Source organism: Heteronotia binoei, chromosome 21 (genome assembly GCF_032191835.1).
Source record: "Heteronotia binoei isolate CCM8104 ecotype False Entrance Well chromosome 21, APGP_CSIRO_Hbin_v1, whole genome shotgun sequence".
Classification (NCBI taxonomy): domain Eukaryota; kingdom Metazoa; phylum Chordata; class Lepidosauria; order Squamata; family Gekkonidae; genus Heteronotia; species Heteronotia binoei.
In genome coordinates, this window is record NC_083243.1 from 82,063,594 (window position 1) to 82,089,201 (window position 25,608).

The 25,608-nt window shown below is 43.1% G+C and overlaps 1 protein-coding gene across 1 annotated transcript in view; it reads right to left on the bottom strand.

Moving 5' to 3' along the window:
• Positions 1–25,608, bottom strand: part of LOC132589890 (cytosolic phospholipase A2 epsilon-like) — an 84,289-nt gene that overhangs the window by 25,045 nt on the left and 33,636 nt on the right. Inside the window, exons 3-12 of the mRNA XM_060262675.1 lie at positions 24,300–24,436; positions 19,895–20,026; positions 16,520–16,560; positions 13,230–13,272; positions 7,278–7,341; positions 5,386–5,540; positions 4,166–4,243; positions 3,819–3,856; positions 2,122–2,281; positions 328–464 (exon numbers count right to left, since the gene is read on the bottom strand). Of these exons, the coding sequence (XP_060118658.1) occupies positions 328–464; positions 2,122–2,281; positions 3,819–3,856; positions 4,166–4,243; positions 5,386–5,540; positions 7,278–7,341; positions 13,230–13,272; positions 16,520–16,560; positions 19,895–20,026; positions 24,300–24,436 (985 nt within the window). The remainder of the gene's footprint in view (positions 1–327; positions 465–2,121; positions 2,282–3,818; positions 3,857–4,165; positions 4,244–5,385; positions 5,541–7,277; positions 7,342–13,229; positions 13,273–16,519; positions 16,561–19,894; positions 20,027–24,299; positions 24,437–25,608) is intronic.

The window sequence follows — 25,608 nt, forward strand, 5'->3', positions numbered from 1 at the left end:
GGAACTGATCTGGCTGGAGATCAGTTGTAATTTCAAGAGATCTCCAGGTCCAGTCTGGAGGTAGGCAAACTTACCCCAACTACTATTAAATAGTACCAGTCACCTGGCCCTAACTTCCCACAAGCCAAACTGATATCTAAAAAGAAAACAATGCAACCCACATAAATTGCTTTCCCTAACCAAAAGTTCCATCTCATCAGTCTGTAAGTTATGATGTTCCTTGAAATGTGATATATAACATTTATTTTAGAGTGTACACGAAAATGAATTTAAAACATTATGTCTGAATACCAGACTGCATAAAATTTGCAAACAAAATACAATTACCATGTTGCACCTGAAGAGCCACTGATATATGAAATACAGTCCAAAAGCTTCAACCTCTGAAGACCCCAAAGGCTGCCATACATAGCTGTCAATGCTCTCATCCCACCCCCTGTAGTTGTCATAGCAATGACAGGCACCTGTTCAAAAAAGGAAAATAATCAGCATAAAAGATTGCAAGTTTCCACAGGAGTGTACCAAAATATAGTATTTTTAAAAACTTTTATAAACTTCATTAAATAAAATATGCACATATATTAGTATTTCTTTAAAATATTTATACCCAACCAATTCCTCTTGACACACAATAAGAATGCCGTTTGTAATAATTAGAAGCATTTTGATATTATTGTCGATAGTATCCTTCTGCTATGCCTTGGTGAGATAATTTACAGGATACTAGTTTGCCAAAAGTCTGCTACTTCTTAGCTGAGTTTTCAAAAGGTTGTTTTTACCCCCACACACAATTTCCAAAAGGAGGCAGACTGTGTATCAAGAAAGGGGGGGTGGGGGAAGCCACTTTCATCTTCAGAGATGCCTGAGAACCATGAACTCAACTAAGAGGCTTGTTTACAAACTGAATAGGTTCATGCCTTTGTGACCCTGCAAACCCCACTGAAAGGGGAAACACAAGGTGTGGAGAGCAGCTTGCTCCCCACTGCTCAGCTGTTTTGGGCTTTGTGCAGTCCCTTTAAACTATAAAAGGGCTGCAGAAGATGGGGTAAAAAAACAGGGGGGAGTGCCCTCCGGAAGGGACTTCTCTCTTCCCTTTCTGCTGGCCACAGCAAGCCTCAGTCAGCAGAAAAGAAGTTTCCCTGGAAGGGGCTTCTCCCATTCCTTTCTGCTGGTGGAGATCCCCTTCCAGAAGAAAGGGAGGGGAGAAGTTCCTCCCGGAAGTGATTTTCCCCTTCCCCTTCTTGCTGGCAGCAATCTACTGCTGGCATAAAGTGGAGGGAGGAAAGTGCCTCTTGAAAGAAGCTTCTCTCTTCCCTTTCTGTTGGTGGTGATCCACTGCCAGCATAAAAGGTGGGAAGTGTCTCCTTTACTTTTCCTTTCTGGTGGCAGTAAGCCATAGTCAACAGAAAAGTGGGGGTGAAATGCTCCGTGAAAGGCACTTCACTCCTTTTGCTGGCTGCTTTTTGCCACAGGGAGCAGAATGCAGTGGTAGGCCGTTTTCCCACTGAGCTTACCTCGGAGCGACGTCCCTCTTCACCGCGCAGCGTCTGCACGGATTTCCCACCAACTGCTCTGAGGCTGCTCCGAGGAACCAGGAAGTTCCCGATCTTTTGCGTCGCAAATGGAAACCGCTAAAAACCAGTTTACATTAGCGACGCAAAAGCCGCGACTCTACTTGGTTACTCGGAGCAGCCTCAGAGCAGTTGGTGGGAAATCCGCGCAGACGCTGCGCGGTGAAGAGGGACATCGCTCCAAGGTAAGCTCAGTGGGAAAACGGCCGTAGTTTAAAAGTCTGGGGGCCATTTAAACACTGCTTTCTGCTCCCCACAAAAAGCTGTGGGAAGCTGAAAGCAGGGCTTAAATGGCTCCCAGACTTTTAAACCAAACAGCTGAGCAGCAGGGAGCTCCCTCAGCTGTTTCTCATGAAGAGCAGTATGCATGGGTAAACCCCAGTGTTCTGATCTTTATTGAATGCTCCAGAAACACCACAAATTGCCCCCAAATTTGGGAAAGTTAGTTGTGGATCTTCAGTGAACCACAAACAGGCCAAAATTTGTAATGAACTTTAGTTTGTCTACCGGTTCATGCCCACCCCTGTTCCTCTTCCTGGGCTCCACTTACCTCATTCTCTTGAAGAACATGATCTAACTGAAGAACACCTTTCAACGCAGTGGCCACCACTTTCTTCCGTTTCTTCAGGAAACTTTTTTCATCTGAGCATAGATCATAGTCTAGTCTCACATCAAGTTGTTTTGGTTTTTTCCAGAGCCAGCCTTCAGTCCTGAGAGCAAAGTGAACACATTGAGTTGTCTTTAGATGTTGCCATGCTATCTTTTAAAATGGCATTTGTACATGTTTTTTGTTTTAGTTCTAGTACAATTGTACTTCTGTCCCATATTGAACTAGAATCTGTTTTTTAAAGTAACAAAACTGGTTATTGTTCAACAGGATCAAAGCTATCATGTTAAAAAGATGAAAAAATATCTACATGTATAGGTTGAGCAAATGTTTCTGAACAATAGTCATAATGTGGAAATGTTAAAAGGTAACTTATCTAGGCACATCATGAACAAATCTGTCTGTTTCTCAAGCTTATGAACCTCTCTTATTTCCAGACTAATATTCTATTTCCTCACTTCTTTTTGCGTATGTCAAGATTAAATATGAAAGTGCACAACTGACTCCTAATTAGTTGTAATGTCCATATGCAGGCACCTTCATTAACCAATGCTTATTTCTTTTCCTGCAACAGGTTAAAAACCTCAGTACTTTATACAGAAGCAAACTTTGTTATTCAAATGTAATGACCATCTGAAATTTTACTGAAGGCTTACTTCAGATCTGGTGTACCACTTGAAAGGAAGCAGGAGGGAGCATGCAAGCTTAGCAATTAATCAGGTTTGTACCTGTTTTAAGTAAACTGAGATGTGTTCCTAATATCTGAATTGAGCCTTATATAGATGGGTACAATCTAGAGAATTAAGAGTATTTAAACCTAATATATATTTAACTCATTGTGGACTGTGACTTGATCCACATAGGCATGGTACATTAATATCTGATTAAAGAGTGGACATGCTAATTTCCAATGCTTTTAATGGAAGTTTCCTCACTCTATTGGTCTCCTATTACAGATTAAGTATTCACAAAAATGAGTGCAGATTGGAATTGCTACTTTGTATTTCAAATGAATATTGCAAAAAAAAAGATCTCCCTTAAGATACAAAAACTCCTTAACCACCATAACTGCATAAAGCAAGAGTAGCATGGGATACATATTTCAGGTTAAATCAATCTGGAAAAAAATCCTCTAAAACTAGTCTTCAAACATCCTATTTGAGAATGTTTCTTCCTCTTTTGCTCTGAACCTCTCTGGTTAATCTCTTCTGTTTTGTTAAATGTTTCCAGAAAATGGTTACAGCTCAGCTGTTCCCAGATGAGAAAAGAAAAATGTTGAAATGACAAATGCCCATATCTAAAAAAAGGAAGATCATGATGGATCATCCCATATATTAAAGCCCAGGTTTACCATCAAATGTACACTTAGGGAGCTACAGCCTACCATGATTCCTTTATGACTGACTTTTTTGTAATATTCCCACTTTTACATTTTTTAAGTGTGGGCTTAAAATATCTTACCTGTATCCCTTAAATATGTAATATGTGGACCAATTCTGTTGTGAGCATTGTCCACCACGACAATCTAGGATATTTCCATGAAAACTCCATACAAAATTGGGATAAGATAGTGACTAGAGAAAGAAGAGCAGGGAAGTGTGTGTGGATTTTTTGTTAAGCTCTAGAAAAGATTCTCTTACCAGTCTTTTGATGTCACTTCCAACTCAAATGTTTTGTTCTGGAAAAAAAAGCACATGCATTTCTTCAGAACTACTGGGAGATTAAAGGTTTCATTCATTTCAATTTTAGAAAGCATTTTACTATCTCTAACATTTCCTGGCTCTTTCCCAACTAATATTATCAGGTAAAACTTCTACCTCCTTATCATAGATATTTTAGATAAATACATTTTGCCAAAGGTGAAAGACAAAGAAGAGAAACGTGTTTGCTTTTCCCATTATAAATGGTGGTATAACTGTACCTTGGATTACTCTATAAATGGAATTGGTGCATTATTTGATCCCAAAAGTCATGAATTAATTCTCACCTCTGTTGCTGTCACATTCTCATGCAGAGGAAGTGAGTTCAGGGGAACACTTGTTATCTCATCTGGATCCCCAGAAGCCTGCATAAAAATGGCATTGTTACCACAAGAAAAACTTCATAAAGCAATCTATATTGGTTCCTAAGGCCAGCACCAAATGCTGGTATACGTGGGCAGTTGCTGAGGACCCAGAGCCCAGGCAGGGCCCACCACCAGTCTGTCTTACTGCATCCACAGTGCAGCAACCATTATTCTTATCTGTCTTCTCTCTTTGAGTGGCAGTAGTAGGATGGGTGCCTCCCCTCATCAGCCTGTAACTTTTACGCACTGCATCAAAATGTCCTTCTCTTCTTCCCTCTCTTCTCTGTCCATCAGGCAGGCAGAGGTCATGGAGCTGCTGTTTCCTACCACCTTAGTACAATTACCCCCCAAAATAGCAATGACAGTGTCTGTGGATGGTAACTCTGATCCCATACTTTACACAGCCCACTGCCCCCACCCCACAGAACCTCAGTTATCCGCACCAGCTTCACCTTGATTGACTGGGACAAAGGAGCAGACAGGGATCCAAGTAGGCAGAGGTGGCCATGGATAATAGCCTCTTACCATGTTGGGCAGCACAGTGCCATTCTGGCCTGAGACAGGCAGCCTTGTTCTTAGCTTCATCTTAGCGAAACAACCAGGGATCAAGCAAGAGGTGGAAGAGGCAGATACACAGCAGAGCAGCCTCCCACCATAAGGGGAATGTGGCATGGTTCCAAGCTGAGCCAGATAGCCCCACTACTGATTTGGGACAAGAATCAGAGCTGCTGGGTATAAACGGACAAGCCAGAACAGCCAAAGTGATGGGGCTTGGCTCAATGAAAATGAAGGAGCAAGGCTGGCATAAAACAGGGGAAGCGGAGACTGAGATGTGGTAATTCAGATATGGAGATTATTGGAGGATCCCTGCAAACTTCTTTTAGAGCCTGCCCTACTCAACAGGGCACTGGGGGATTATGAGATTGACCTGCCCCCAGGAAGCAAACTGATGGGAAGTCAAAGAGAAAGGGTTAGAGAAACCTATCATACAATCACAGGCTGTACCTCAGATACATGAAAAGGGACCCCCAGGTGACATCAAGTCCTCTCCCCCCTTCCCCAATCCACTTTTGCCTTGGTTTCCATCAGTTCCCCTCAGATATAGCATGGCAGTCTCATAATGAAGACCAGGAATAACATACCGAACAGAGCCACCTTGGAAGTTCAATGTCCAGTTCTGACTGGAAATATTTGACATAATGAAACTGAATAGGAGATGCGGGACAAAGCCAGTTCCTCAATGAGAGCTCCTGGGGTCCTTCATGGGATCCACCAACTGAAAGATTGAATCTTCGTTCTAAAAGAAAGTTGAAAAATATTCTTGAATATTTCATAAATACTGGAAATGTAGGCCAGACAGTAGCTTAGATCAAATGAATTCCAGCAGCTCCTTGTAATTACATGATACAGTGCTTCCTGTCATCTTCAATATGTACTAAAGAGCATAAGTGTTTTTTTTTTAAAGTAGAATGTGTGTACAGAGTTCTGGTAGCAGTGCGCAGAGTTAAGAGCTTGGGAGTTCTACTGGAGCCTTCCTTGACAATGGAGGCCCAGATAGCAGCTACTGCCAAGTCCGCCTTTTTTCACCTTAGACGGGCGAGGCAGTTGGCCCCCTTCCCGGAGTGCAGCAACCTGGCAACAGTGATCCACGCAACGGTCACTTCGAGGTTAGACTACTGTAATGCCCTCTACATGGGGCTGCCGCTGTATCGAACCTGGAAACTGCAGCTAGTGCAAAATGCAGCAGCCAGGCTGCTATTGGGACTGCCTCGGTGGGAACATGTGCAGTCTGGGCTGCGGGAGTTGCACTGGCTGCCAATTGTTTACCGGGTACATTACAAGGTGCTGGTCATTACCTTTAAAGCCCTATATGGTCGAGGACCTGCCTACCTTAGGGACCGCCTCTCTCCATATGTTTCCCAGAGAGCACTGCGATCAAGCTCAAAAAATCTTCTCAAAATCCCTGGGCCAAAAGAAACCAAATTAAAAACTACCAGAGAACAGGCGTTCTCTACAAAGGCCCCCCAATGGTGGAATCAACTGCCAGAAGAGGGGCGGGCCCTATGGGATCTTAACCAGTTCCGTAGGGCCTGCAAAATTGCCCTCTTACAGCTAGCTTTTTAAGACAGAATTCCTGATAATATCAATAACACCGAGCCATCTTATACATAATCTGATTGTACCATAATGTCATACTGTTTTATTGGTTTTATTGTTAAATTATTAATTATATTATATACTATCAAAGATTTCAGGTTTTCACGGCTGGTAACATCATTAGGGTTTGTAGAATCTTTCGGGATCAAGTGCCGTGTTCTACAGTATATTATATACTGTTTTATTGTATCATGGTTTTACCATGTCTTGTTAGCCGCCCTGAGCCTGCCTAGGTGGGGAGGGTGGGGTATAAATAAAAGTTTATTATTATTATTATTATTATTATTATTATTAAGCAGGGGCTGCATCAGTGCCAAAGATACACGATGGGGGATGTGCACCTGTTATTTTCACTGACATGGCCCTGTGTGCGTCCAGTGGAGTCTAACAAGGCTTCCAATGCAGTAAAAAGATTTTATGTTCCAACATATTCAGAAACAACAGTCTTACAGCAACTATACTGGTATCATTAAAGTCAGTGTTCAGTTTCTCATGATATAAACATCATTATTATCATTTCTTCAATCTGTGTTTAATACAAAGAGTCACTGTACTACAAGGGACAACTAAATATTCCTCTTTTAATAATATGCAACTAAGATTTCTGTAAGAATCATTCTAAAAATTCCAGTGTTTTGTGTAATAAACTGCTTCACCCTTAAAGTTGCTTTTATTTTTGCATATACCTAACACAGTCTTTTACAACTTATGCTCAATTCTGAATTGCTTATATGTTTACCATAAACAGTCAGAATGGGCATGAGCAGTTTCATGGTATCATAGGAGCTTACTCAATAAAGGGTGAAGGAACCACTTATAGAAAAGCAGGTGGTGGCTAGTTTTTGGCATAATATAAAAATTAGTTGAAGTGACTTACGTGTGGAATCCTTCTTCATTCTCCCCTTGTTCACTTGAACTTCCAAACAGGCAACTTCACGAGACTGTAACAGCGAAAAACAAAGGAAAATGTAAGACCACTAGTTCTGCCCCAGCCTGGCTCTGCTATGAAAATGTAGAAAGTGAAAGTGATGCAGAGACTTTAAACCAAGGCTTGATATGAGCTTATTGTCTTCAGAGCCCAGCAATCCCTAGTAAAGAAGTGTATTACATTTTTTATTCTTGACACTTGGTGGCACTCAGTCACACTGTGGAAGATCTGATGGTTTGAGGAAACTGAAATCCAGCATCTCTACCCACAGCGTGAGTCATTTCAGGGAATTGTGTGGGCGAAGTAAGTGCCAACAAATATGAAGTCTAGTTCCAACTAGTCAGTCACAAGAATGCCGTTTAGGTATGCAGATTCCAAGCACACTGACTTTACAGTCTAAGCTCTACTAATTAGTGCTAAGCCATAGTGGTGGGGCCTGTTTTACAGATGTTTTTGCCAAGCAAGTTTTCATATTGCTGGCTGATGTGGTTCATAATTGTTGGCAAGAGGTGGGCATCAAGAGGAAGAGGGGAAAGGAAACCTATGCTTCCTTGCTATGCACAAAGAAAGGAGCATCCCATTAAAAATAATGGAGAGCAGAGGAATGACTGGAGAGCCAGTTTGGTGTAGTGGTTAAGTGTGCGGACTCTTATCTGGGAGAACCGGGTTTGATTCCCCACTCCTCCACTTGCTCCTGCTAGCATGGCCTTGGGTCAGCCATAGCTCTGGCAGAGGTTGTCCTTGAAAGGGCAGCTGCTGTGAGAGTTCTCTCTAGCCCCATCCACCTCACATGGTGTCTGTTGTGGGGGAGGAAGGTAAAGGAGATTGTGAGCCGCTCTGAGACTCTTCGGAGTGGAGGGCGGGATATAAATCCAATATCTTCTTCTATCTTCTTGTTATACCTACATCTGGATGTGTTTCTGCATCTGAATGTGTTTACAAATGTAGATGACATTCCCTGCAGTGTATTGTTTTCAATGAGATACTATTTGGACACATATCCCAATTTGAGGAAGTGTTTGCACAAGATTGATTTCAAAAACTTCCTGGTTTTATCTGAATACCCCATTTTGATTTCATTTCTCCCTTGTTCATATTGACAGCCTTAGATGGAGAAAAAAATACAACTAAAATGGCAATATCAACCCATACCTAGTGTTGGCCTGGTTGTCATGGCAACATGGATCCTTCCTCCCCATTCTAAAGTAGCAGAAATATGAGAGTAATGGCTGCAAACTAGGCTTGCCGTGTCTCTTGTATATATGAGAAGTGACAGCTTATAGCATGTGCTGTAGAACTGAAACTAGATCTGGAGGCTAGATGATCTAGATGACAGCAGGTGGCTGGGTGCCAGAGGTATTGCATCAGCCAGCACAGTCAGCATGACACAGCAAGTTGCTGATTGGCTGTCCAATGTATAAATGTACAAAGTCACTATGGTGTGTGTGGGTTAATGCAGTTGGAGTGCAGCGGAGCATATTTTAAGGTTTTTAGGTTTTAAATGTTTGAATTTAAATGTATTAATTTGTTCCGATTTTATTGTTTTATTGTTTGTTGTAAGCCGCCCTGAGCCACTTGTGGGAAGGGCGGGATATAAGTTACGGAATAAATAAATAAATAAATAAATAAATAAATAAATTGTCAGTGAGAAGAGTGATTGGTGTGTAAATAAATGTATATAGTAGTTTTACAGCTACTGTGTACAACCTTCATTCTTGCATCGCTAAGAATCACCCTCTTGGACTCTAAGCACATCGACAGGGTTATGGACCCAGCACGCTTCCGCTGCGCCTAGAAGACCTGAGAGAGGTGGTAAAGAAAGGATGCTGAGTTGCTCCAGAGGCTGCCTAGGAGGTGAGACCAGCAGTGGCTGAGAGGAGTCTGAGCAGGATGGCTACAGCAGCAGCTACTGTGCTGGTGGAGAAGCTCACCACTACCAACTACGTCTGGTCGTTAAGGTTAGAGCATTTCCTGAAGAGAGAGGGGCTTTGGGACTGTGTGTCAGCTCCTCCCGCTAATCCTACACTGGCAGAGGCCGTTCAGGACCAAAAGGCTCTAGCCACTATCATACCAAGCGTCTCAGACGACCAGCTGGTGCATGTCCGTGGGCACCAGACAGCAAAGGAGGCTTGGGAAGCTCTCAAGGCTGTGTATGTACAGAAGTCAGCAGGTTCACTGATATCCCTGTCTCGGAGGCTCTACAGGAAACGTATGCTGGCTGGAGAGTCGATGAGGGACCACCTCGATGGTATGTCTATTTGTTTCCAAGAGCTAGAAGCGAGGGGTAAAGCAGTGGCTGAGGAAGATAAAGTTTACATAATATTGAGCTCTCTGGACGAGAGATATGATATGCTGGTGATAGCATTTGAAGGGCAAGATGCCGACAAGCTGACTTTGCCCTACGTGACCGGCAAATTCCTGGCAGAAGAACAGAGGCAGCTGGAGTGCAGAAAAGAGCAGACTGACCGCAAACAAGAAGATAAGCAGAGGTCTGTAGGGGCTGGTTCCAGCTGGCAAGCCAAAGAGGAGGAAAAAGCCTTGCAAGTGCGGAGGAAACATTGTTATTTATGTAACCAGCTCGGACATTTGCGAAGGTCTTGCCCGCAGCAGCAACAGAGGAAGAGCCGGCAGCAGTCTTCAAGGACACCACAGGCAACTCTGGTAAGAACTGGTCCGGGACTGCAGAGTGTGCCGTGGGTTGTTGACTCTGGGGCTACGCAGATTTTTTGCTGCCAGGAAGAACAGCTGCAGGACTGCAGACCAGCTGAGCAGAAAACAGTAAGCTTGGCTGACGGGCGACAGGCAGACATGCTTTGCCAAGGCACGGTCTATTTTCCTGGACTTAATCATACTTTTGATAATGTGCTGTGTGTGCCAGAGCTAGAGACCAATTTGCTGAGTGTCTCCGTCCTGGCAACAGCTGGGTTCACAGTAATATTTGACAATAAGGGCTGTGAAATCTTAAAGCAGGGTAAACGGCTGGCTAAAGGAATACTAAAAGCAAATGTGTATGAGCTTGTGCAGACTGTGGGGAAGGCACAAACCGTGTGGAATAAACAGCCACACAGCAGATGCATTCACCGCTTGCATAGAAGGCTGGGCCACGCCAGCTATAACACCATAAATAAAACCCTGGAGATATTGCAGGGGGTGAAAGTTGATAAGTGTAATGCATTCCTAGATTGTAACGTCTGCAAGGAAGCCAAGTCAAAGTCATTTCCGGCTTCTAAAAGGAGTGAACGTGTGTCTGAGAGACCGCTCCAATTAATACATGTAGACCTGGTGGGGCTGTATGCACCTAGTGTTTCTAAAAATAGATTTGCTTTGGTTCTGGTCGATGACCACAGCAGGTTTGCGTGGGTGTACACTATTAAACATAAGTGCGATGTGTTCGCAACTTTCAAGTACTGGGCTAAAAGGGTACAAAAACAATTAAATGCCAGAATAGCCCCACTTCAAACAGATCAGGGAGGCGAATTCCAAAGCAAAGACTTTGCCAGATATCTGAGGCAAGAGGGCATAAAACACAGAGTTGCCAACGTCTCCTCTCCGTGGGAGAACGGGGTGGTTGAACGGAGAGCAGGGGTACTCCAGAATATCTGCCACGCTTTACTGGATGACAGTGGTTTAAAGCTGGCATATTGGGGTGAAGCCTTGAAAATGTCCTGTTACATCTCTATCCGTTTGTGGACTGAGGCTCTAAATGACATACCCTACAGGGTTCTGTATGGGAGAAAGCCAACCCTGGTTCACCTTAGAATTTTCGGGTCTAAGGCATGGGTAAACATTCCTGTAGATAAGAGGAGGAAGGGACGTGCCGAAAGCAGAAAACTAGTGTTCGTAGGGTATCAGAACGGCATGAAGTCCTATAGATTTGTGGACAGTAACAATATAATAAAACTGAGTAGGTCTGCCTCATTTTGCGAGGATGAGAATTGGTCCAAAATACATGCCAACGAAATGCCCAAAGAAACTAAGCTGCAACTGTCTCTAACAAGTGAGGAGGGGCAAAAGCCAGAAAGCAAGCAGACTCTCTCACTGAAGCAGGAGGAAGACAGTGCAGGCAGTTTAGAAAGTATTAAGCAACAGGAGACTTCTGAGGCTGTAAAAGGGGAGCCGGTTAAAATCAGGGTCTCTGCAAGAGAAAATAAAGCCGAAAAGATTTGGCTATGATACAGAAATAAATTATCTGGGCAATGGAGATTGTTTGCCTGATGGACAGCCCAGGTGCTGTGAGAGTGCACTGGATGTAAATGTGGATACTTCTTTCACAAAGGAGGAAGGAGGTTATACATATGTGTATGATGATAAGCCTAAAACGTATCCTAGTGTGCTGGAACTGTTGTATGGTAAGTCTCCTATAGAATAGGGAGACACATAAGCAAAAGCCTGGAAAGAGAGGCTTTAAGCAGTAACTAATTAAAAGGGTTCAATGGGCAAATGAATAAATGCTGGATTGTAAAAGAAATGCTATAACATTAAACAAACTTGCTGCTTCAAAATGTATATTAAGCTGCAACTAAACAGTGATTGTAAAACTGAAATGTGAACAATTCCAAACTGTAACTGTTAAACTAAATGTAAAAAAACTGAAAGCTGTAAAAATGTGTATTGAAAAAGAATGTACGTCTGTACTAAACTATACGGTATCACAGACTGAGCCAGCAAAGATAAGGGGAGTGCTCAGTCTGCGAAGTGAGCCAACTGATAAGATATGGTCAGTCTGGGAAATGAGCCAACTGATAAGAATGTGCTTGCAGGGTAATTAGCAAGCGGAGCGAAATGTGTGTTCAGGGAATCAAAGAATGAAATGCTGAACTGTAACCAATGTATATATGAAAAATGTAATTGAATGTATTAATGGTAATATGAACAACATGAATATGGAATATTGTGATGTATGGATTACAGCACAAGCCTATAATCTGAGGAGGGGTGTCGCTTGTATATATGAGAAGTGACAGCTTATAGCATGTGCTATAGAAGTGAAACTAGATCTGGAGGCTAGATGATCTAGATGACAGCAGGTGGCTGGGTGCCAGAGGTATTGCATCAGCCAGCACAGTCAGCATGACACAGCAAGTTGCTGATTGGCTGTCCAATGTATAAATGTACAAAGTCACTATGGTGTGTGTGGGTTAATGAAGTTGGAGTGCAGTGGAGCATATTGTCAGTGAGAAGAGTGACTGGTGTGTAAATAAATGTATATAGTGGTTTTACAGCTACTGTGTACAACCTTCATTCTTGCGTCGCTAAGAATCACCCTCTTGGACTCTAAGCGCATCGACATGCCGATCCCCAGGTCCCAGCGGGGGTTCTCCCACTTTCCCAGGCTCCTTTCCGCCCCCAGTCAGCTGGCCGGCAGGGGAAAGCCCTGCCCCCACAACCATCATGTGCCTTTCCAGCTCCGGAGGCTTCAGACTCCACTTAGAAAGGCTTCCTCTTTGGATGGTATGTCTGCATCTTTAAGGCTGAAGGAGCGCCGGGGGGGGGGGGGAGGAGGCAGAACAACATGGCTGTGAAAGGAGCCCAGACTCTCAGTTTGTTGCACAATCTTTGCAGTGGTCGTTTGCATAGTGTGAAGGTAAACTTGAACGTTTGGTTGCCCTGTGTTACTGTGAAAAACTTGGAAGTTCAGTAACTCATGAGTAGAGGTGCCAATCCCCAGGTGGGGGCAGGGGATCTCCGGTTTGGAGGCCCTCTGGAGCTTCAGGGGGCTCCACCCCAAAGTCCCCAGATATTTCTTGACTTGGACTTGGCAACCCTACTGCAAACAAAAGACTGGACAAATCCCTAAATGAAAGCTTTTGCTGTGAAAATTAAACTTGGGTTTTGTACTACTGTTAAACATTAAACAGTACTATCCAACAATTAAGGAAAGATGATAGCATAGAAAATTACCACTAAGACTCCATTAGTAACAATCTTTTCTGGAACATCAGGGCTAAAAAAAAAATAAGGGAAGGGAAAATCAGATTATTTAAATATTTGACAATTGGATGATAATTTGTGTTTTGCTTATTTTTCCATTTATAATGTTGTAGCTAGAAGTGCAGACTAATAACAGATTCTCCATGTAGGCATCCCCCCATGTTTGTCATACTGCCTAAGATTTATTTATTTATTTAAAATATTTATACACCTGACCAAGTCAGGACTCAAGATATAAACTATTGCCCTAACCCAGTGATTTCTTGAAGACATGACAGCTCTAATGCACATAGAGAGCTCCTCAGTCTACTAGGCTTTGCACCTAGTGGTAGTGCCAGCTAGGAGAGGAGCAGTGGTTCTATAATAAACTATCTGCTTTGCATGCAGAAGGTCCCAGGTTTAAATCCTGATACTGTCAGTTAATAGGCTCTGGTAGTAAGCAGTATGAGAGACCTCAGACTGAGACCTTGAAAAGCTGCTTGAGTAAACAATACTGTGATTGATCAGCAGTCAGATAAGGCAGCTTCATGTGTGTAATAGACAAAGCTACTTCTTTTCATTTAAGCAAAATGGGAAGGCTGGTTGTACAGGAGATCCATGTGTATACTAGGGATGCTGTGGATTTCTGGTCAGAAGTTGAACATACCCTGTTTCTGGCCTGATCAGAAGCTAAACATACTTTGTTTGACACTCATAACCAGACTGTAAGACAACCCAGGTTTTGTTTACCTTGCCCCAAACAACTAAAAAAATGCTGAACAGATTTTATCTGCTCTGTTAGTCAGAAGCCAACTATCAATGATTGGGGGATCATCTGGCAGTACAATTCTGATCTATCATCATTTCCTTGTGTCCCCTTGCTGTTCTGGACATGGGAAAGTTTCAGAAGAGAATCAGAAGCCAATTCCTAGCTTGGAATGGAGGAAAAGAAGCATCTTACCTTCTTACTTGCAAACAGGAAAATAAAATGTGGATGGCTCTCCCCCACTGCCAATTTGGAGTGGGTGCAGGGAAATGAGATACCAATTGCTTCTGTTCCCTCCTGAGCTTTGAGAGTGGGGAACATAAGCAGTCAGTTTGTCATCCCCTCATCCCAAGCAGAAGAAACTGATTGCTAATATTCTCTCCCCACCAGCTAGAGGCACAAGAACACAAGCCAATTGCTTCTGTTCTCCCCACCCTAATCATCTCCTATGTCCATGCAAGGCAGAGACTTGCTGGCATACTAGATGTGATGGCATTGATGGGTCCAACTCATATATGACAACACAGTTTTAAAGAATTCAAAAATGCCACAAATAGAGGTGCTGTAAGCACCACCACCTCCGCCTTTTCAAGTGTTAAAACATCTGCAGGGTATGCAGCCTGATTGGGTCCTCATAGCATTTTTAAATCCCTCTGTAATGGCAGTGACATCCATGGGTGATCTATCTCTATCTCACACTTTCAGCAGATCCCAGGGAGGCTGTAGGAACTGTAAATCAGTTCCTGGAGACAGTTTTGGGGCGGATGGAGTCTAACACTCTGAAACCAAATCCCAACAAAACAGAGGTGGTATTGGTGGGGGAAACTGGGATATTTCCTATTTTGGGTGGGGTCACATTCCCACTCACAAAGCAGTCTCATGCTTGGAAGTGCTGCTGGACCCAAGCTGTCTGTGGAATAAACAGGTGGCAGCAGTATTCAGGGGTGCCTTTGATCAGCTTCATTCCTCCAAGATGAGAAAGACCTTGCCACTGTGGTGCATGCCCTGGTAACATCTAGATTAGATTACTTCAGTATTCTCTATGTGGGGAGAACATTGCCCTTGAAAACTGTCTGGAAACTACAGTTGGTGCAGAACACTGAGGCCAGACGTTGACTGAAGTGGGTCATAGGAACTATACCACTCCAGTCTTGTTCCATCTATATGGCTTCCCAATTTGCTTCTGGGTCTAATTCAAGGTCCTGGTATTGACCTTTAAAGCCCTATATGGCTTGGGGCCAGCACACCTGAAGGACCATCCTCTCGCACCTGCTGTTATCATTTTATTGAAGGCCTGCTTCAGGTGCCACCCCATCATCTGAGGCTAGACATGTTGCAAGTCAAGAAAGGGCCTTCTTGGTCATGGTACCAAAACTTTGGAACTCTCTCTGCAGGGAGATTTCTCTGTCAACCTCTACTGTTGTCTTTCACCAATAGGTGAAGACTTTTACGTGTTGTTTGGCATGCCTCCAGTAACTATTACTGATTGTCCTCCCTGGTTGTGTTTTAAGTGTGTCTATATTTTATCGAACTGTTATTTTATATATATACTTTATTTTAAATGCTCTTTTAATGTTTTGATGTTCACCACCTTGGGGGTCCTACTTGGGAGGAAAGGTAGCACAGAAATGTTTTAAATTGGAGCTTTTTTGAGCAGGAATGCACAGGAATGCAGTTCCAGCTGGTTGGCATCAGCAATATGGCCTAATGTGCAAATGAGTTCCTGCTGGGCCTTTTCTACACAAAAAGCCCTGTTTTAAATAAACAAATGATTTGACATTCAAGGAGAAGCTGAAAAGAGAGACTGATCAACTGAGCACTGCCTTCCCTTCTTCCCTGCAAACTTTTCCCTGAGTGCCTGCAAGCCTGAGACACAGTGACAAGTTTCCTGTTCATAGAATCACAGAGTTGAAAGGTGTGTTAGAGGCTATCTAGTCCAACCCCCTGTTCAATGCAGGATCAATGAAGCATACTTCGAACAAGTGGCTCCCTTGATCACTTCCGGCAATCAGATGGTGAGCTGACCTAGGGGATGTCAGCTGCTATATACTGGAACACATACAGATTGTGCTATACTAGAACTTTTACCCATGACATCTAGTTTTCTATGTGCGTGTTGTTTTTTATACAGAGCAACAAGCAATCATGATATCCACCCTTCCTCTACGTGCAATCTGAACTCATATACTCCAAGAGCAGTTTGGAGATTTGGTCTCACAGCCTAAGTGTACTCTGAAATTACATAGTAAGTATAACTATTTGCCAAAGTCTCTTATTAAGTATTGTCATTTCCAATCTGACAACAATGTCTGTTCTCTACTACTAAGATGAACCCAAAATTCTTCAGCTACTATTCTTGTCCCATGAACCAAATATGAAAATATTGTCAGTGTTTTGATTTAAGATACTGGTCAAATTTTAGGTGTTAATAGGTATTCAAAGTAAATTCATCATTACAGTTATATGCTTTGGCTAGGCACCACTGTTAGTGGTATACATGAAAACCAGCTTTTACCTGCTTTCCAGTGTGAATTCAACTTCTAGTTCCTCCTTACCCTGAAAATAAAATACAAACAAATAAAAACCAGTAGTTACTCACTCACAAATTCCTTCCAGCAGTAGTGAATTTATGATGCAATTTTATTTTAAGAAGCACCCCAATACAGGCTAGGGATGGGCACAAACTGGAAAAATGTGGTTCAGTTCATGATTTGTGGCATGCCTCATCCATTAACCATGGACTGTCACAAACTTATAGCTATCTCACAAATTGGTTTTGTTCATGAATTTTTGTGAATTTGTGAAATGTTTGTGAATTTAGGAGGAAGTGTTTGTGAGTTTCCTGCATTGTGCAGGGGGTTGGACTAGATGACCCTAGAAGTCCCTTCCAACTCTATGATTCTGTGAGGCAGTAGAACATCCCCTCCCCCCCCCCCAAGTGTGCTAGAGACATCAAACTCACAGAAGATCTCTGGCTGACTCGTCTCTACCAGTCCCTCAGGTTTGATGGGGATTGGATTTAAGGGATCTGAGTTACAGCCTCCCCTAGAAGATGCCTCCACAAAAGTGCTTTCTGGGGAAATGGCTGCCAGTTGACCTACCATAAATTTGACTTTGAAAACCATGAACTGGCCAAAATTTGTTACAAACTTGAGTTTGTGAGTTGATTCATGCTCATCCCTAATCACCGCAGGAGGGGAGACCCTAAGCAGTCAGCAGTCACATTAGCACTGAATTTACTGTTTCAGAAATGTATATTTTAAAATATTGGCTGTCCCTTACATCAGGGGTCCCCAGCCCCCGGGCTGGGGACTGGTACTAGACCATGGCCTGTTTGAGATGGGCTGCGCAGCCTCAACACCCTCCTCCGCAGCGCCTCCTCTTCCTCCTGTTTTCACCATTTTAAGACCAGATAAGGGAAGGCCCCTTCCCCAGCCTTAAAATGGTGAAAATGGGGGGAGGAGAAGGTGGCAAAGTCAGAAGGAGGAAAACAGGAGGGGGGAAGTGCCAAGGCTGCACAGATAGCGGCGACAGCAAAAGAGGAAAACGGAGGAAGGGAGCCTGCCCAGACGGCGGCCATGGAGGAAGGAGGAAAACGGAGGCAGGGAGGCTGCACAGACAGAGGCTGCGAAGAAGAAAATGGGGGGGAGGAGAAGGTGGCAAGGCTGTGCGCAGGGGGGCAAAGGAGGGAGGAGGAAACAAGAGGAAAATGGGAGGAGGCAGCGAGGCTGCATGGGGGGTGAAGGAGGGAAGAGGAAACACCATGCGGGGGAGGCCGAATTGGGTCCCCCCACCCTGCCAGCCCTGGGGCCATGGTCGGCAGGCTGGCCCTGGGGCCAAAAAGGTTGGGAACCATTGCCTTACAGAGTTTGCAATGGGGTTTGCTTTGGGAAATCACCAGAGCACATGATTGGCCTGACCTCAGTATATAGCCAGTTCCTAATAGCAGTGGAGATTCTCCCAGGGCTGTATGCACTTCTGCCATCATTCCCACCAATGGCCCTTGCCCAAAATTGTTAGAAAACACAACACAGTATGTATTATCCATAATAAACTAATAAAAATCAGGGGTCTACTGACCCCTTAAAGAACGACAATGATTTATTCAAGCATAAAGGTTGGTGACCTAGAAGTGGGCTCAAGTCCATCAATATTTATACTCAGAAAAGGCTTGTCATTAAGAAGCCATAAGACAACTGTTTTTGCTGCAACATACATAGCTACCTCTCTCAAATATCTAGGGTAAAGACAGACATTCATCCTTAAATGCCTAAACCCCAATACAAAAAATGTAGTCACACTGAAGTCCCATTGACAGAAATCTTCCCATTAGTTGCAGATCATGTCTAACTTAAGTCAAATTAATGACAATATTGTGGCAAATATTCTGAGCACTAATGTATTTGTGGCTAGGATCTCTGAATGGGCTTCACATCCTCAAAAAATGCAAAGGAGTTTACAGATAGAAATTTATCACTCAGAATGCTCACAACAACAAATTGCTACTTATAATATAAAGCTAATATGGGAAAAGGAAAGGTCCCCTGTGCAAGCTCCAGTCATTTTTTACTCTGGGCTGACGTTGCATCACATTTTCACAGCAGACTTTTTAATGGGATGGTTTGCCATTGCCTTCCCCAGACATCTACACTTTTCCCCTAGCAAGCTGGGAACTCATTTTGCCAACCTCAGAAGGATAGAACGGTGAGTCAACCTGAAGCCGGCTACCTAAATCCAGCTTCTGCCGGAATCGAACTCAGGTCATGAGCAGAGAGTTCAGACCGCAGTACTGCAGCTTCACCACTCTGCACTATGGGGCTCCTTATTCCTTAATATGTTTACCAAGTAAAACAATGAAAACAGATGTGAAAATTAAAATAAATGTGTCTGCAATTATTTGAATTTATGAGTGTGTGCTCCTTTAACTGCTGGTAATTTGCAGCAGAGAAAGGGGGGTGAAAGACGAGGAATGAGTAGTGTGTGAGGTGATTGGTTGGTGACTGAGAGAGTGTGAGCAGAGCTAATAAGTCTGTGGTGGGGGAGGGAGAGGGAGAGGGAGAGATCAGTCAACAGTTAACTTTCAGCAGACTGACAGCAGTTAACAGTCAGTTGTGGTCAGTCAGCAGTCTACAGAGTCTGAAAAGCAGTCTTCTGATTAGAATCCCATACTAGTACTGTGAAAGGCACTAAGATTTTAGGGAAGAAAAGTAGAATACTTTAGAGGACATATCAGGGGCTAGATAGAGAGCTAAAACCTAGTAGAGTGTTACAGTAGAGTGTGAGAGACAGAAGCTGTCAGAAAGTTGAGTTAGGAAGAGAAAGAAGGATTTGAGAGTGAGGAGTGTGTGAAGTGAACAAGTGACACCTCAGTCAGAAGTTATTATTCACAGCAGTATTAAGCTATAAGCATCTTGAAACCAATATGCTTATTCTTCAAATAAAATTTTATTTTGTTTTATATTAACCTGGAGTCCTATGATTTAAAATATAAGAGTCTCATCCTCAAGGCCACATAGTCCAATGAAGAAGCCCTAGAGCTTGGGCACAATTCAGTTGGGAATGTTAAATAAAGTGTTTGGAATTCAATTCCTGGTGGCAGCATTACATACATTAAGAGGGAAGTCATGACAGTGTCATTTCTTATAGCGTTAAGACTAGTATCTGGCAGAACCAGGTTTACTTTGAATCCCCACTCTGCCACAGAAGTTTACTGGGTGATGATGGGCCAATTACTCTCAGACTAGCCCACCTCACAGGGCTGTTCTGACGACAAAATGAAGGAGAGCATAATGATGTAAGTGATTTGGATATAAATATAAATAAAAGGCATAAACAAAGTAAAATAAATAAATAGCCATCCATTGTCATTGTCTCTAATTTCCATCCTAACCTTTGGATTCAGCTGAAAATTCAGGCAGACTGTTTCACCAAGACGGATTTTAGACACATCAAAGAAAACAGTGAGGAGATGATCATCTTCAGTATGTCTATCTTCATCACATACTTGGAGCTCTAGAATGTTCTGTGCAAAGTAAAAAAAAAAAGAATGTTAGAACATTAACCCAGATTTGCATTCATCCTTTCCATTCTGCAACATTCTGTTCCATCAGACTCTTTTGTCCTTCCTGCAGCAAAAGAGCAAATTTAATGTAGGCAGGGCTTTTTTTTGAGCCGGAACACACCATTCCAGCTGACATGAGCAGCATTCTGGCTGCTTACATCAGTGTTCCAGCTCACTCCAGGCAGCTCCCCGAGCTGCACTTGTGTGGAGGCCTCCCGACATCCCGCTGGCTGTGAAGCTCAGGGACCCCAACTGCATTTGCACAGGGACCTCCCAGTGTTGCACCTGCCGGGGGACATCAGGGAGCCAAGCCATGCCTGCGCAGGGGCCTCCCATCATCGTGCAGGCCAGCAGAACTCAGAGGGCCAAGCTGCACCTGCTTGAGGATCTCCCATCATTGCGCAGGCTGGCGGAGCTCAGAGAGCCAAGCCGTGCCTGTGCAGGGGTCTCCCATCATTGCACAGGCCAGAAGAGCTGAAAGGGCCAAGCTGCGCCTGCATGGGGGTCTCCCATCATCGTGCAGGCCGGCAGAGCTCAGAGGGCCAAGCCACACCTGTGCGGTGGTCTGCTGTCATTGCACAGGCCAGAGGAGCTGAGAGGGCCAGGCTGCACCTTAACAGGAGGTCTCCTGTCGTCACGCAGGCCAGCGGAGCTCAGAGAGCCAAGCCGCGCGGCGCAGAGTCAGCAGTTTTTAAGGTGAGTTGATCCCATCCCCTTTCCGTTTCTTTCTTCCTCTCCCTCTCTCTCTTACTCTCTCTCTTTCTCTCATTCAGTTTTTCTTTCTGTCTGTCTTTCTTTTTCTCTGTCTATATGCTTTATTTTCCACTGTTCCACCCTTTCTTTCTGTCAGTCTTTCTATCAATATTTCTTTTTCTGTTTGCCTTATTTCTCACTCCCCCTTCTCTCTCTTTCTTTCATTCATTTTTGTCAGTCTTTCTTTTTCTCTATTTGCCTTATTTTACATTGTCCCACTCTTTCTTACTGTCAGTCTTTCTGTCAATATTTTTCCCTGTTTGCCTTATTTCCCACTCCCCCCTCTCTCTTTCTCTTTCTTTCTCTCTCTCTCTCTGCTTTATTTTCCACTGTCCCACTTTTTCTTTCTGTCAATCTTTCTGTCAATATTTCTTTTCCCCTGTTTGCCTTATTTCCCACCACCCTCTCTCTCGCTTTCTCTTTCTTTCTTTCTTTCTTTCTTTCTTTCTTTCTTTCTTTCTTTCTTTCTTTCTTTCTTTCTTTCTTTCTTTCTTTTTCTCTGTCTATTTGCTTTATTTTCCACTGTCCCACTCTTTCTTTCTGTCAGTTTCTGTCAATATTTCTTTTTCCCTGTTTGCTTTATTTCTCACTCCCCCTCTTTCTCTCTCTCTTTCTTTCTGTCAGTCAGTCAGTCTTTTTCCACTATTTGCTTTTTTTTTCTTTCTCTCTTTCTTTCTTTCTCTCTTTCTTTCTTTCTTTCTTTCTTTCTTTCTTTCTTTCTTTCAGCACTACAACATGCTGGCTCTTGTGATCGAGTATTGTGTTGGAATTTGATTTTTTTTTCCTGGACTTTTTCCAATGCTAGAATATCTTTTTTGAGGTGTGGTGGTTACCACACCTCAAAAAAGATATTATAGCACTTTGGTGATTTTAGAGGTGTGGCCTAGTATGCAAATGATGGTGATGTCAGAGGTGTGACCTCACATACTAATGAGTTCCTGCTGGGCTTTACCTACAAAAAAGCCCAGAATGTAGGGTTGCCAGGTCATTGGTTGGCAACTAGTGGAGGATGAGGGGGACTTACCAGAAGAAACAGAAGTGTACTTCTGCTACAGTATATTTGCCAGCAGAGGAGATTTTAGGCATCTTTATGGACACAGAGAAAAACTACAATGTCAAGCTTTCTCCCTCCTACTGACATGAAAGCCATAACATTTGGAGTTTTTAGATGTATTAAGGAATAGACTCCATAAGGTAACCTCTTAAAACATAGCATGCAGGGAGGGGAGTGGTGCAGGGAGCATTATAACTCATCACAATGGAAGTATGATGGATGCTTGCACAGATGACCTTAAAAGGGGATTAGGCAGATACATGAAGGGAACTACATGACAATAAATCTAAGAATAGTCCTGCTAGGAGGTAAAGAAGACCTTTGTCTTGTTTACCAATCCTCCAGGGCAGTTGAAAGGCACTGTGTGAAACATGATGCTGGACATGGTGGACCACTGGTCTGATCCAGCAGGGCTTTTCCTCTGCTTCCTTAGATTTGGGGGCATCTGCAGAGTTTGTGTCACCACCCTCAACTGCTTAGTCGGAGACTACCTCTCTATGGATGGTGTTGGAAAGTGCCATCAAGTCACAGCCAATTTTTTGTGACTCCATAGGGTTTTCAAGGGAAGAGGTGTTTTGCCATTGCCTCTGCTTAGCTTCTGAGATATGGTGAGATCAGGGAGCCTCCCTGTTGTACAAGGTGCTGTGTTTTTAAGCAACAACTTAATGGTTAGATGGCTGCCTTCTCCAGGCACAGCCTGCATAGAAATGAATCTCAACAACCATGGTTTGCATATTTACAATTATTAAAACAGTACCAAACCAAATAATGTTTTCAGTGTGAACTGAATAGAGAGTTTGTAGATGAAAAGCCAGGTATCAGAAGAGGTAGCTTCTCATTGGTTGTGTGCACATAACCTAACACTGGGCTTCACAATCAGCCACTGAATACTACTTGTGAGACTACTTGTGAGACTACTTGAAGGCAGTTAAAACCATGACCTTTCATTGTCAAAATCTGCAAAAACCCTTTACATGTTATTATAACTCTTAAGGTTTTTCTCCCACATATTAACTGGAGCAAAGACTGCAATTTTATGACTATTTGGTTCACTTTTCATTTTTGTTCCATCATTGCCAGCTCTCCTTTAAATTCCTCACAAAGGACAGCTATGATGGAGGCTTAAAATGTGTCATTATTAAATACAGGGTACAATCTGAAATCTAATGAAGTACTGGAGACCCAAAGAAGTAATAGGACTTATTTTGACGACATGTGATGTTCCCTTTTGCTTGCAAATCAGGAACAAAGTATCTGCAAAAGCAGGTTCCTGCTCTTAGGTTCACACAGCAGAGACAGGTGTGCTCAAAACAACGGCCGCTTTCCCACTGACCTTACCCCGGAGTGACGTCCCTCTTCACCGCGCAGTGTCTGTGCGGATTTCCCACCAATTACTGCGCATAACCAGGAAGAGCCGCGGCTTTTGTGTTGCAGATGTAAACTGGTTTTTAGCGGTTTACATCTGCGACGCAAAAGCCGCAGCACTTCCTGGTTCTGCACAGCAGTTGGTGGGAAATCTGCGCAGATGCTGCGCGGTGAAGAGGGATGTCACTCCAGGGTAAGGTCAGTGGGAAAACGGCCAACGTCTATTTATCAGCAAAGAGATACAGGGATGGGAGCAGCTGCTTTCAGATCAAGGGAGTTAATGAAAGCTACTATTCTAACTAGCAAACATAACTAAGGATCAGGGGCCCCATGCCATGAGACTTAAGCAATGCACACAAATATCAGAGGAGGAACACACTGTTCCACTGTAATGTATATGCCAGACTGCTAAATAGAGGAAGAGAAATCAGAGGTATGGGACTCTGGATAGCTGTTGCTCACTAGCCTGAATTTCTTTGTTCCACAGCTACTCAACTGACCCAAGTACTACGAGAACTTGACATTTCTTCAGCAGTACCCTTAAAGATATTCTCTATAATTTGTGATCAGCAAAGCATTCATCAAACTCTCCTCTAGGGCTGCTAACTCTGGATTGGGAAATTCCTCAAGATTTGGGGGCAGAACCTGGGAAGGGAGGGTTTGGGGAAAGGAAGGACCTTAATAGGGATGTAATGCCATACAGTTCACCCTCCAAAGCAGCCATTTTCTCCAAAGCAGCTGATCTCTGTAGACAGGAGATCAGTTGTTATTCCAGGAGAGAGATCTCAAGGCCTGAATGTTGGTGAATTGGCGATCCTACATGGCTCACAGGGACCAGTCCCTGAATGGTACTTCCTCTTTTATATGTTTAACATATTTTTCTGTTATTTCTATTTTCTTCCAGAAAGTGGAAAGTTTATTGTTTTGATTTTTTGTGATGCTGAGAAGCAATGATTAAGAGTCTAATCTGACCAAAAAATGGCTCCCTGTTATTTGTCCTTATGCCCAGCTCACAACATTGGCTTAGATACCTGCTGAGTGTACTGTAGTTCTATTCCTTACCTTTACTTGATTTTGAATTCTGTAGTGAAAACTTTCATTCCACACTGGGTCTTTGTTATCCTTCACAGTATGGGTCTTTTCCTTCTTCACTGAAGCAGTTGGCAGCCATAAAGTCACATAACAGTCAGACTGGCTTACTGTTTTAAACAATAGAGTTGTTTAGTGGCTATACAGCAAGATATAATAATTGTTCAAAGCTATTTTAAACTGTACATGTTTCTGCCAGGATCTTATCACACAAGTGACTTGTATCTTCAATTACAGCATTAGGCCTCCAGTGAAAAACGTTTGGGAGAAATCCCTCCCAATTTGTGCAAGAATGGATGAAATGATTCCTACTGATTCCCTCTTGTCACTGCACCATCTCTCATGACATTTCTAATGGTCCACTGACCCTGAGGAGCAACTTTACAGGGGACAGGTGGACTGCAACATGATGAGGAAAGTAGCACTGATCTGTTCCTTGGGCAGTGTCCTTCTAAGTTCTCTGGATCCAAACAGTATTCCTTAGGATGCCATCCATAATAAATTAACAGTGGCCTGCCACAACAGTTTAAATACATCTTCATTTTAAAAAATAGATTTTAAAAAATTATTGATGATGCTTGTCATTAATTAAGGAAAAAACTTATTACTATTTTTTGATGTACTAATATCATACTTCCATACTTTCATGTTTAAATTAGGTGTAGGCAACACAGACAAACATTTGTGCACTGCTGACTGGCTGAACATGAATATGTAGACTTGCCATTTGTCCACTAGTAGCAGGCAATTTGCCACCCTTGATCATTTGAGGAGAGGTAGAAAAGTGAGCAGGGGGAATGGTATTGATGGATACACTCCAGGAATCTTCCCTAGTTCCTATTGTATTTTTCATAATGATTAGGGGAGAGTTCTAGAGCATCAGTTGGGAGTAACATCCTCCTAAAAGTCCGCCCTCTCCAGGCGCTGGGGGAAACATTTGTAAGAGACCAATAAATAGTAGTAGTAGTAGTAGTAGTGATAACAATAATAATAAGAAGAAGATGAAGAAGAAGAAGAAACAACAACAATACAACAACAACAACAAAACAACAACTCCTAGTATTTGCTAGTGCAGGGCTGGATGCTTATGAACATAAGATATGTGAGTTCTATACCAAGGCCAAATTAGCCATTAAGGCTACCAAGGAAAGTTCCAGTGGGATGATTGCCTCTCCCCTCTGCCAGGGCTGCCCCAAACCCAGGGCTGTATTACACAAAGTGCTAAGGAGTTATCACTACTGCAACCTGGTAGTCCCTGTAAAGAGGGCAGGAGCCACCACAC